At 41.1% G+C, this 13,305-nt stretch overlaps 1 protein-coding gene across 1 annotated transcript in view; it reads left to right on the forward strand.

Annotated features, from left to right (window-relative positions):
• Positions 1 to 2,325: 2,325 nt before the first annotated feature.
• Positions 2,326 to 13,305, forward strand: part of LOC124253366 (ADAMTS-like protein 3) — a 131,226-nt gene continuing 120,246 nt past the window's right edge. Inside the window, exon 1 of the mRNA XM_046687117.1 lies at positions 2,326 to 2,467. Coding sequence (XP_046543073.1) covers positions 2,429 to 2,467 — 39 coding nt within the window. The 5' untranslated portion in view covers positions 2,326 to 2,428. The remainder of the gene's footprint in view (positions 2,468 to 13,305) is intronic.

The raw sequence follows: 13,305 nt of genomic DNA on the forward strand, positions 1-13,305 counted from the left end.
GTACACTTCAATCAACCGGGTATTCTTCAATCATTCTTCAATCACGTTCACTTCAATCATCCTTTCTCACGTACACTTATATCAACCGGGTATTCTTCAATCATTCTTCAATCATCCGGGTACTCTTCAATCATTCTTCAACCATCCTGGTACTCTTCAATCATCCTTCAATCATCCGGGTACTCTTTAATCATTCTTCAATTATTCACGTACACTTCAACCATCCTGGTACTCTTCAATCATCCTTCAATCATCCGGTACTTTCAATCATCCATCAATCACTCACGTACACTTCAATCATCCGGGTATTCTTCAATCATTCTTCAAACACTCACGTACACTTCAATCATCCTTCAATCACTCACGTACACTTCAATCAGCCGGGTACTCTTCAATCATTCTTCAGTCACTCACGTACACTTCAATCATCCTTCAATCATCTGGGTACTCTTCAATCATCCTTCAATCATCTGGTACTCTTCATCCTTCAATCATCCGGGTACTTTTCAATCATCCTTCATACATCCGGGTACTCTTCAACCATCCTTCAATCATCCGGGTACTCTTCAATCATCCTTCAATCATCCGGGCACTCTTCAATCATCCTTCAATTATCCTGGTACTCTTCAGTCATCCTTCAATCATCCGGGCACTCTTCAATCATCCTTCACTCATCCTGGTACTCTTCAATCATCTTTCAATCACTCACGTATACTTCAATCATCCACGTATCTACAGTCATCTTTCAATCACTCGGTTACCCTTCCTCCAAACATTCACAAAGCAGCTGTCAATGTTTGATCACACATACAGTCACTGTACATTTTAATCAATAGAAATATTTGCAATATATAAAATATCACTACAGCAATATTTTATATCTCTCACATTTAGTAATGTTCCAACATCATGCACCTTCAACATTATACATACATCACGCACCTCCATTATGTCCACCATTGCGTACATACCTATCAAATGTGTAACATAGGTGCTGCCAATAACAACTGAATCATATTCTTCCATCTCCAACATACACTGTACCTACCTGGAAGCAGCACAATAGTGTACCCATGACACCATCATCTATAATAAATATTCCGTCAAATTATTCATGCCTTCCTAACAAGCTCTCAGTCCTTACAATGTAAAGCAAAAACCAATTACAAAAGATACCAATATAGCCATACAACCGAACACATGGCCAAATCAAGTAAGCTTACCCAGTTAATCCTTTGAAACTATAAAGTGTTTTTCTAGAGTGAAAGGTAGCAGGTAAAAGGCTCACAATCTGACCTTTGATCTATTAATGACCATGTACATAGCGAGCAGGACATGTTGACCATGATTTATCATTTTATCTAGCTGGTTGAGTATGTTGTTTGAGCTGATGGAACATACCATGATAAATGTTTGTTCTGTTTATTCTGGCTATGTAGTATCCGATGTTTCACCGATAACACATTGGTACACGAGGCATGGATTGGTACGTTGTCGTGGCAGTTGGTGGCAGTTCAGGTACAACAGACCGGAGTTCTAGATAATCTGCGCATTATACTCCAAGTACACCAATTAATGTGGTACGTAATCAGTGTAACTCATTGCCACCGCTTGTGTACGTGTATTCCTTTATATATGTACAGATAGGATGTAGACATATTGTACAAACGACCCCAACATTAGGTATTAATGTCTAGCAGTGGTAACCCAGACATGTATTTCGTTGTTTTGCTTTTTGGTGAGACTTGGGTCAGTACATAAACAGATGCAACATTGGAAGAAAATTAATCAAGATTTAGTTATTTAAATACTTATTGTGCATTGTTAATTGGCTTTTTTATATTTTCCTATTATCATGTTATGTCCTACGTGACTCTTAAATTAATCCAATAATCACCACGTTCTTGATTGTTTTTCTTGACATGACTTGAAAAAGACTATCGCATTTACGTAAAAGCCTAAAAGCCTCCCTTAATTAAATACGTCCTGTTGCCTTATATCCAAGAGAATAATGGTTTATGTAAGTACACCTGATTTTCCCAAGTTTTACCATTACATAACGAAGCATTATGAGGTGAAGAGTTGGCGACGTGAAGCAGAGCTCGGAGTACAAATGGCTTATACTGTGGCGTTCGCAAGCAGAGAAAGGGGGAACCCCTGAACGCGGAGGAGTGGGAGGGTTGAGACGGCGTCAGTGGCAGCGTGAGGAGTGTCGGAGGAGGGGATGTCCTCCCAAACACCGCAGCAGCAGCAACCATGGCGGTGCTTGTCAGTCTTATTAATGTTGGTTTAGACGGAGAAGTATCCAGTTGAACTAGGACATTGAGCAAGAAGGATGCCAAGTTTGTAACTCATTCATCTTGGGTACTATACATATTTGAATGCACGCAGAGAGGAGTTTACAACATCGACACATTAACCAACCACGATGACAATGACACTCGTAGACGTCATCTTTGCAGCGTGGGTGAGTACAAGTGTGGTAGTTCAACAGCATTGTGTATGTGTTGTGTAGGGCTGGTAGCGACATGTTCAGCACGCAGGTTAGTATGAGGGCCAAACATCTGTGTTGTAACATCTGAAACAGTTCAAGTAAGACACAGTGCTTGCCGTGGCGATAGAGTGAAGGAAGCTCATATACTTAACCCGAAGCATGGATAGACGAATCTACCCATGACTGGACCGGACCGGAGAAAGAATTTATTTTGATATACTTTTTTCAGCAAGTTAGCCTCTTAATTCTTTTATGCATTCATTCATTCATTCATTCATTCATTCATTCATTCATTCATTCATTCATTCATTCATTCATTCATTCATTCATTCATTCATTCATTCATTCATTCATTCATTCATTCATATGTTTAAAAACTTCTTTAATTTATAAAAATTTCATTTTTTGTAAATATATATGTCCTTAGTTATTCAGGCGTCTGTCAATCAGTTCACTGTTCCTTTTGTTGACACCTAATCTTTCATTCATTTCTATCAGCGTATACATGAATGATCTACTGAGATATTCAATCTATTTCTTCAGTCACACTAAAATCCAAAGTATGTGCAAATTATAAGCGAGAGTTGCATCAACAATCCTTTAGAAACAATTCTGTAGCTTTTTCCAGCGATGTATGAGAATTTCGTGCACTGAAGCACTGCTGACTGGCGACCGTTTATGACATAGCATACAGCCCTGTGGGGAAATGTCATGAGCGACCCAAAAAATACAAGCATTGCTATGTCAGAACGGAGATGGAATTATTACTATTTCCGACATGTCGAGAACGTGAATGAATTTAGCTTTGGGCGTGAAAACCTGTAATGTTGAGCTGTGCAACCCTCGCCTTTGCTGAAGTCAAGGGGTTTGCACTTGTCTGCGGGAGGCAGTGCAGGGTTGTGTATATCCAAATGGGTCAGATCCTACTGTATGGATGACTCTATGTTGATTTCGAGATATCTTTGTTTTCCTTGGCTTGTGTGTTTACACGTAAAGTGCACTATTTTCTGCAACCCTTGATGTCAAGAAGATTGTGTTTAAATCTCTGATTTCAATAACCACAGTACTTAAACCTAATTTACAAACCTTCTGGTTTGTGGCGAGGGGAGTGTTTACCTAAACAGCATTATCATGGAGGACAAACGGCGTTCTGTAGGGCTGGGATTGGACCATATACATATGGTGTGTGTTTTCTACATTTGTGAACGATTTGGCACACACATATAGACAACATTCACCCAAGATAATAATTGTAGGAAGCTGCTTGTATAAAATTACGCTCTCTTGGAAACCTTGATATTTTATCTTCACTCAATGTCGCCTGGAATGTACTGTAACACTATTAATGATCAGTTCGATCCTTCTCTACGTGTTATCAAAGGGAATACGGTTTATCCTGTACTGGGTAGGTTTAGCAGGATAAGGCTAACGTATAATGTATTTGCGGTGGATGATGAAAATGCAGCAATGAAAGGCCAGGTGGGTACTGCTTTCAGTGTTTACAAACATGGCGTCGCCCTTGTCAATCTTGTCAATAAAGAACGTTGCTATACTATTGTGATAGATGGTATGATTACCGAAACGATAGTCTGAGGTACTGAAAATATGTATCTGGACATTTTACACGTCAGGGAAACGTTTTTAGATATGAACCGCGAAACAACTGAGCGACGAAACCTAACCAATCCTGATTCCTTAAGAACTCTTGCAGGTTCTTCCGAATCCAGTTGTATTTGGCGGAACCGTGACCAATCTGTTACCGTATGTCATTTTGCGTGTGCAATCATCTGAGTCCGCACTTCCTCATGACCAGCTGAGTACAGGCCACGCAGCCTCTAAACAAACCTAGATAGAAGGCAGTTATTTCAGCCTGCTTGTGTACCCAATTGTAATTCTGCCTTTATGTGGTTACGCCACTGTCTCAGAAACTGCTTTCAGACTAAGACCAATCACTGACCGACAAATTAAGACCAATCACTGTCCGACTAAGACCAATCACTGTCCGACTAAGACCAATCAATGTTCGACTGAGACCAATCACTGTCCGACTAAGACCAATCACTGTCCGACTGAGACCAATCACTGTCCGACTAAGACCAATCACTGTCCGACTAAGACCAATCTCTGCCCGACTAAGACCAATCACTGTCCGACTAAGACCAATCACTGTCCGACTAAGACCAATCACTGTCCGACTAAGACCAATCACTGTCCGTCCGACTAAGACCAATCACTGTCCGACTAAGACCAATCACTGTCCGACTAAGACCAATCACTGTCCGCAATCACTGTCCGACTAAGACCAATCACTGTCCGACTAAGACCAATCACTGTCCGACTAAGATCAATCACTGTCCGACTAAGACCAACCACTGTCCGACTAAGACCAGTCACTGTCCGACTAAGACCAATCACTGTCCGACTAAGACCAATCACTGTCCGTCCGACGTAAGACCAATCACTGTCCGACTAAGACCAATCACTGTCCGACTAAGACCAATCACTGTCCGACTAAGACCAATCACTGTCCGACTAAGACCAATCACTGTCCGACTAAGACCAATCACTGTCCGACTAAGACCAATCACTGTCCGACTAAGACCAATCACTGTCCGACTAAGACCAACCACTGTCCGACTAAGACCAATCACTGTCCGACTAAGACCAATCACTGTTCAACTAAGACCAATCAATGTCCGACTAAGACCAATCACTGTTCGCAATCACTGTCCTACTAAGACCGATCACTGTCCGACTAAGACCGATCACTGTCCGACTGACACATTGCGGACCTTCTGACATTAAATATAAATTCATGCGCGCGTGACGGGAAAACTTGCAAAGTTTAGGCACTGTTTGCAAGAAATGAAAACACATTTTACGACCACAGAATGTAAGAATGACATAATCTGGCTTATGCCTCATTGGAACACTGTGTATTTAGCCATTTATATTCATCCTCAAGATATTTACCATCCCAAACACACTCGACCATAAAGGAATGAGAAACAAGGGCGCTTCGTTGGTCTATGAGAAGTAACTCATCACGTTTGCGGTGCCAAGATCTGAAGAACTAAGACCATGGCGACGACGTCCGCACTAAGACCAATGTGTTATGGAAAGAGACGCATGGGTAGGTGCAAGCATCATGGTATGAGGTGGAATCAGGCCTGAACCAGAGAGTGGGTCTTCTGGTGTTCCAGAACCTTGGTCCAGGGACAGGAGGCGGCATCACAGCGGTGCGCTACATCGGCCAAGCTCTCAGACTCCACGTCATACCATATTTCGCACGTCACCGGAACAACAGTTTTCAGCATGATAACGCCCATGCCCATACTGCCAGAGCTACACGGGACTTCCTACAGCAGAACGGTGTCAACATTATGCAGTGGCCAGCCCTTAGTCCTGATTTAAACCCAATTGAACATCTTTGGGATGAAATTCAGAGGAGACTGAATAATGTCATACCAAGGCCGAACACAGCCGATTTATTGCGCCAGGCCTTTCTCAGAGTGTGGTTCCAGGTGCCATTGGCCTTCATTGGTGCACTCCATGCACAGACGCTGTGCTGCAGTTATTGCCGCTCGTGGTGGTCACACTAGATACTGAAGTCAAGGGTCTGAATGGACTGCAAATGTTCCCGTAATGTCTTGGAATTGTCTTGGAGTTATTCATCGATGTGTCAAGATATTGAACACAAAAATTGTTATTGATCCGCTTATTATGTCCATTTCTGTAATGATCTGATTACAGTGACTATCTAATTTTGAATTCGTACTGACGTGTTTTTTTTGCTGCTGAGTATATATGAAGTCTCCATTAGCACTCTATATTTCAGGTTCTTTATCAGGTTATATGTTCTCAAACTATGAGTAGTGAATGTCGTCAAACGAAATGTTATTACAGTAGACAATCACACATATCGCACCTATACTGAACACTGGCCGCTTCCAAATGAGACAGTGGCTTTGAAAAGAACTGTTCAATTCAGTTTCCAAATTTGAACTGTTTCCAAATTAGAAAATAGCCTTATAAAGCAGGTGCTCAATACAGTGGACAGCTTCCCCATTCATGAGAACCACATCCTGGCTACTGTTCCCTCATTAGTTCATTCACGAATGTTCACAGGGTTTTTCACTTATCGTCGAGCTCCCGTTACAGGAGTCCTGCCAGCTGGCCTGGTTTGTTACTGTTACAGCACAGGCCCGTCTTGCAGATGTCGTGGGAAGACTGTGACGATGGCGGTGCTGCCAGCTATGTAGTTACAGATGCTGCCAGTAGATGTTCACATGTCTGCTAGACGTAACACTTCTGCTTTCAGTCGTGTTGGTCCACAAGGTGCCTGGAATTATTCTTCTGAAACTCGTTGCCTTGGTTCCGAGATAACGCTGATTGAGTTATATTTGTTCTCCTAATTCTGTAAATAATATTTGTTTTGAGGAAAGAAAAGTTTGATTGTGATTTTCCGACATTGAACAGGCTACTGCATTAAAGTGTTAACGCAAAACCCATTGCCCAAGAAAGATATACGTTTTTGTTGTAAAATCTCCCCAGTCCATTTCGTCAGAAACAAACCCGAAAGCACCGAGAAGATCCTTGTAGCCTTTAACATATGTGTTGTTTACCATACCACGACACAATGTATTCATATGTATTACTTTGTTGATTGGTAATACAAATACTAGTTTTGCTTTGAAGGACTAAAAGCAAATGGTTTTCTCACTCCTAAAACATTTCCAACCAGCATTTTTTGTATTCCCAAGATGGAAACGCAATGTCACCTGACTTCCTGAAGAGCCAAAACATTATCTCGATTTTTAACAAAATGAAATCTGTCCTTAAGGACGTAAGCTATTAGATACGTCAGGGAAAGTCAAGCGATAATGTCGCGCGTAGCTTATGTCACATCAATCACGCATGTGTTTTGACTCAGAAGGTATTAGGGCATAATTCGTTTGAAATGGGAGATGGAGATAAACGGACCCGGGTGGCAAAAAGTTGAAACGATGGGGAATATTTCTCAGTTTCAAATATGCAGAACGAATTAGCAAAGGGCAAGTGTTATGAATGCCTCGCAGAGAGGTGGTTCGGATCAAATACTTTAGCAGAATTTAATGCTTTCAGAATTAACCCTTGATTTGTTTACAAGACTTGTGTCATTTAACATTTACGCAAACATGAAATATGTTTAACATTCGTCTCCATGTTTGTGTATGAAGCCATATAGGCACAGTGGGGAACACGTGTACTCAAACTAAGCCAATTTCCCCGCTCACGACGCCCACGTTCGCTGATCGGTGTTGTGGTTACAGCGTACAGTCTGTACAACCTCTACGGTGCAGAGTGGTGCCAGGCCTAGCACATAGTATCTTGTGCTGATCTCCAAATTGCTCTTTAAGTCTAATTCAGATGTAAATAACAAACAGTTTTGTTTGATATACAAGCCTATTATATTACATCTGAAATATTGGACGCCAGTGTGCTATCACCTAACTTTGTACATCTGTTTGTCATATGCTTTCATGTTCCATAACAAGACGTAAATAATGATGTGTGTTATACACATCGGCTGTAGAGGCACATGGTGACACGATTGTTTGTACTTTCACTCCGCACTCAGTTATATTCCAGTAACATCTGTAAATGATCAAGTCCCGACCAGTGACTGACATCATGAGCATATATGTACGTAGTTGGGATGCAATGGCATGTATCAACTAATTAGGTCAGCGATCCTATCAACAGGATCCCGTTATAATGTATGACGTTGTTATGTTTTGCCCTTGAACCCTAAACATTTCACTTAAAATACCATAAAATACGAAATTTTATGGTATCTATATAATATAAATCCCTAATCCATATGATCCTTTTTGGGTGAAACCTCTTTCATCTGTCAGTACCCCGGATCCGTCAAGTGACCATGTTAAGCAAACGGAATAACGATTCACTTGTACGTCGTTCCGTCGGTTAACAATATCGACGTCCCTATCCATAGTCCGCCGGAAGGTGTAATATATTGTTGACAGTTAAGACTCTTTATTATGTATTTAACGAACAATGACACATTTTCTTAAAGGCAGAATGTTGCAATGTCACTGAGTGCACCAAAACCTGCTACAACTAGTTTCATTCTTCACTGACACGTTGGTTTTCACACCAGTAAGAATATATATAATCAAAGATTGACTTTCCTTGTCAAATGAAACATCTGTGTCATCTAAAATATGTATTTCATTGTATATATCATTAGGTCATTCGATGATACATGTTATATATTAAAGGAAAAGTCAAATATCATTTTGTTTATCGTCGTAAGACATTCAGCACTAATCATTGTATGAGTTCCTGGAACGTACGGATCCTTGCTTTACATTGTAAAGAGTCTTTACTGTCACCTTCAAAAATACTTTCATGAAAGTAATCTCTCGATTGTGTAACTAACATTTCTTTCTAGTCGAAACAACGATAGGAATAGAAATACCCTTAACGTTTCGTCGTAGTTAATACAAGTACATGGCATTCTCACGTTGTGATTTGCATTTAACCGACACGAAAATTATGACATAAATAAACGTGAAAGAGATATGTATAATAAATCTCAAACAGACACCATCCCGAGCCTGGTAGCCATTGTTCCGTTGTTCGTAACCCCTCCGCTCCACCTCCCCCTACCGTACAGTAATAATACGTAGCTTATTGCATCCAAATGTTGCCCACATCATCTGAAATATGTCTGTGGCTCTGAGAACATACTCCGCGTATTAACTTCAAGGGGGGTGCTTCCTTTGTGCAACATTTGCAAGGAATTAAAATTGGTAGAAAAATAGTGAACATTAACTTCTCTGCTTTCAAGTTCAGGAAATAGGAACATTTTTAAATATAGAAAAATATTCCTACCTGCTTATAAGAGCACCCCGTACAGTTTAGTCCTTTGTGTAGAAAATATAGCGACACAAAGGTCACATAGGTCACGGAGAAATACGTGTTTGGGGCATTTTTGAATATTTTAGTGACTAAGATGTTATTGCAGGAATGCGAGTGCCATCTGGTAGATATCGCCACTTCAAGTTGGGAAATCTGACGAGACATATCAGTGCTTGAACAGTTATAGGCTTGTTTTCTCGATGTGTTTATGATATGCGTTTCTGACTGCTAAATACTGGGTCTCATATATGTATGATACGCTACTTCCAGTTATATACACTCGGTAACACGATATGAAGATGATATATTATATATGTTGTACACGGGGTCGTCATGTGTTATTAGGTAATATACTATTTCAAAATGGTAGGAGATATTCCATTTTTGGGTGATGTTATTTGGGAACCAATTTGTGGGACATTGAAAATGATTATTCCATTCACAACTTGTAATGAACTTCGTGCAAACACGCCAAGTGTTTTCCATGGTGTGCACGATAAGATGTTGTATATTTCATTGGCACCATCAAACTGAAACTTGCTCTGATATTGTTTGAAACTCGTCTGTCAGGGACGGCTGCGCCAATTAGCATGTTGGAAGTTGGAACGAGACAGAGTATTGTGGAACGAACTCATAATGTTTCCGACAGTTATCAGCAGATTACGACATCGACAGACAAATAACGTTGATGACAGACGTCGACCAAAGACGGCAACTGGTGCACAAGGACGACAATGTTCAGAAACCATGGTCAAAGTGCTTCTCAAACTGGAGATAAGCTTCTGAGCTAGAGTGGATGGACAGACGTAGTTGGAACCTTTTGAACACGTGTTATTCCACATCACTACAAGACGCCTTTGGTGTCAGGAGCGGCAGCGCTAGACCAAACGTCGTTGGGCAAACGTTGTTTTCCGATGAATCAAGGTTTACATTGGACTTCCTTGTCGTAGACGGAGTGAGCGGTTTCTTGACCTTAACGTTAGACAGAACCATCGTTTTGAGGGTATCTCATTAATCGTGTGAGGACGGATCACTGTAGCAGTCAAAACACCTTTCCATGTTATTCACTACCGTGACAACTCCCTGGAGGCACACGTGGTGCTATCTGCGCACCGACGTGGACGTCGTTTAGTATTTCAGGATGACAGTGCGGGAGTACACAGGGTTCATATTGTTGCTGAGTGCTTGCAACAGGAGATCATAACCACCTTGCCATGGCCAATACTCAGTCCATACGTTTCAGCCATCGAGCATGTCTGGGATATCCTTGGACCGCCGACCACTCTCAGGGAACTTGAGTCTGTCCTGCAAGGGGAATGGGATGGAATGAACTAAGTGAGTGAGTGAGTTTAGTTTTACGCCGCACTCAAGAATATCCAGCTATATGGCGGCGGTCTGTATAATCGAGTCTGAACCAGACAATCTAGTGATCAACAGCATGAGCATCGATCTGCGCAATTGGGAACCGATGGCATGTGTCAACCAAGTCAGCGAACCTGACCACTGATCCCGTTAGTCGCCTCTTACGACAAGCATGGGTTACTGAAGATCAATATTCTGACCCGGACCTTCACGGGTCTGAACCAAGTTGACATAGGAGTATGCCTTGGTGAATCCAGGATTGTCTTGAGAATAGAGGCGGATTCAAACGATATTAATAAGGTGGACTTTTGATGGTAAATGACGCGATAGACAGTTGGACTTTCAACGACTATGGCAAATCTCAGTCAGATGGACTGTTACAGTGTTCAACGATTAATCTGATAAAAGATATATAATGTCAATAGTTGTGACACCTATTTATTGAATATCCCGTACTTTGTAGAAAAGTATTTAACATGGTTGACGATGTGTACATGACATGCGTTATTCGAAGTTAATAATCACAAGTTTAAGTTGAGTTTGACACGCGTTATTACGAGTTGTAAACTAGGGTGCCGATCCACAAAGTGTTCGTAGCTACGAGGTATCGTAAATATTGTTTATCATAGACTTACGAATGACCTAATGCTGCAAACGCTTTATGGGTCGGCCCAGGTTTTTACACTGTGTACATGACGTACACTCTTAAGGTTTTTAGGCCAGGGCCTATATTTTCGAAGCTCTCTTAGCGCTAAGATAGTCGTAGGTTAATGTTAATGTATGGCACTTACGACTATCTTTGTGCTAAGAGAGCTTCGAAAATATAGGCCCAGGGCCCTATTCCACAAAGCGATCTTAGCGTTGAGGTGATCGTAACTCCCATACTGTAACATTAGCCTACGATAGTAGTAGCACTACGATTGCTTTGTGGAACGGGACCCAGATCTTAAAGCCCTGTTTCACAAACAATATCGGGAGTTATAGACCAGATCTTAAAGTCCTGTTTCACAAACAATCTTGGGAGTTATAGACCAGATCTTAAAGTCCTGTTTCACAAACAATATCGGGAGTTATAGACCAGATCTTAAAGTCCTGTTTCACAAACAATATCGGGAGTTATAGACCAGATCTTAAAGTCCTGTTTCACAAACAATATCGGGAGTTATAAACCAAGGTCCCTATCCACAAAGCGTTCGTAGCGTCAAGTCATTCGTAAGCCAATGATGCAATATAGAGTTACGACAGGTCGTAACGTTACGAACGCTTTGTGGATCGTAACTCTTAATGGATCGAGATCTTAAAGTCCTGTTTCACAAACAATATAAGGAGTTTTAGACCACATATCAAAGTCCTGTTTGACATACATTATGGTATATTCATGACAGACGATATCGACATTTGAAGCATGTCTCTCGATCTACTGTGTCCACAATGAACAACACATATGTTGCATTTAGGAACATATCACTGATATCCGCTTTCGACGTACACCGGTTAATGTGAATCACGGGTCTGTCAACTGGTTACTAGAATTCAATAAGTAGAAGAAGAAAACCAAGGACCCTTTAAGAATACACTGTAGACGACTACTCCTTTGTGCGAGCCAGAAGGACTAAAACGATAATTTGTTTGGCTTGGTGCTTCGTGTCACAACACGTGCTGTGAGCATCCTAACATAAACAAATACATCAGTAGATGCACTTGCACCTGTCTCATATCGTCAAAACCAACATCCCAACTCAGCTATCCCGGTCACATTTACTGGAATATTAGACTTCCGGTGGAGTTACACTTCCTGCGCCGACTCAGTCTACCGTGGCTGATCATCAAGGTACAGAACCATTCAGGCCAATAGACATGTGAAGTGTTTGTATGTCTTATGTTCAGAACGTTGCTATTGTTTATACCACTGAAAACATGTTTAAAATCACCCGTTCTTAACACTGTATATCATAGCGTTATAGATAAATTAACCGTAGCAACATCAAAGTAAAGGCTGGTCCTAATGTTCATTCCTCCATTGTATATCATAACATCGCATACTTTGGTGCAAATGTGTCCATATCGACTTCTGGAAAATCGGTCCAAGAGAATTTGTTTCTACCAGGGAAGTGTCCAGAGGGGCATGTGATACTTATTCTTTAACATAAGACAAACTGAGCAATACACCATATGGTACATGTCGTTTAAAGGAAGGCCTATATAACTAGGCATTGTATGGCGAAAGGTAATAGGAACTGGCACAAATTAACTGAAAAAACAAATTGGGTTTCTTTCTTTTTTGGCTTAAAATCTAACAGCTGACTGTTTCCGTCGTTTGTTTTTTCTGTTTGCTTGCTACCGGCATGTGTGTCGCTGACGGCAGTCCTTGCATTGAACCTCAGGGTGTTTTGTATAATCACTCAAGCAAACACAAACACAAATATGGCCATTTCCATAACTAGAGCGCACATGGGAATCTGGTTTGTTAGCACGTGCAATAGTTGGAGTACGTAACGTTGCGCGCAGGAAGGGGAAGTATG

The sequence above is a fragment of the Haliotis rubra genome, unplaced genomic scaffold, assembly GCF_003918875.1.
Source record: "Haliotis rubra isolate DU_JTF1 unplaced genomic scaffold, ASM391887v1 Scf54, whole genome shotgun sequence".
Taxonomy (NCBI): Eukaryota; Metazoa; Mollusca; class Gastropoda; order Lepetellida; family Haliotidae; genus Haliotis; species Haliotis rubra.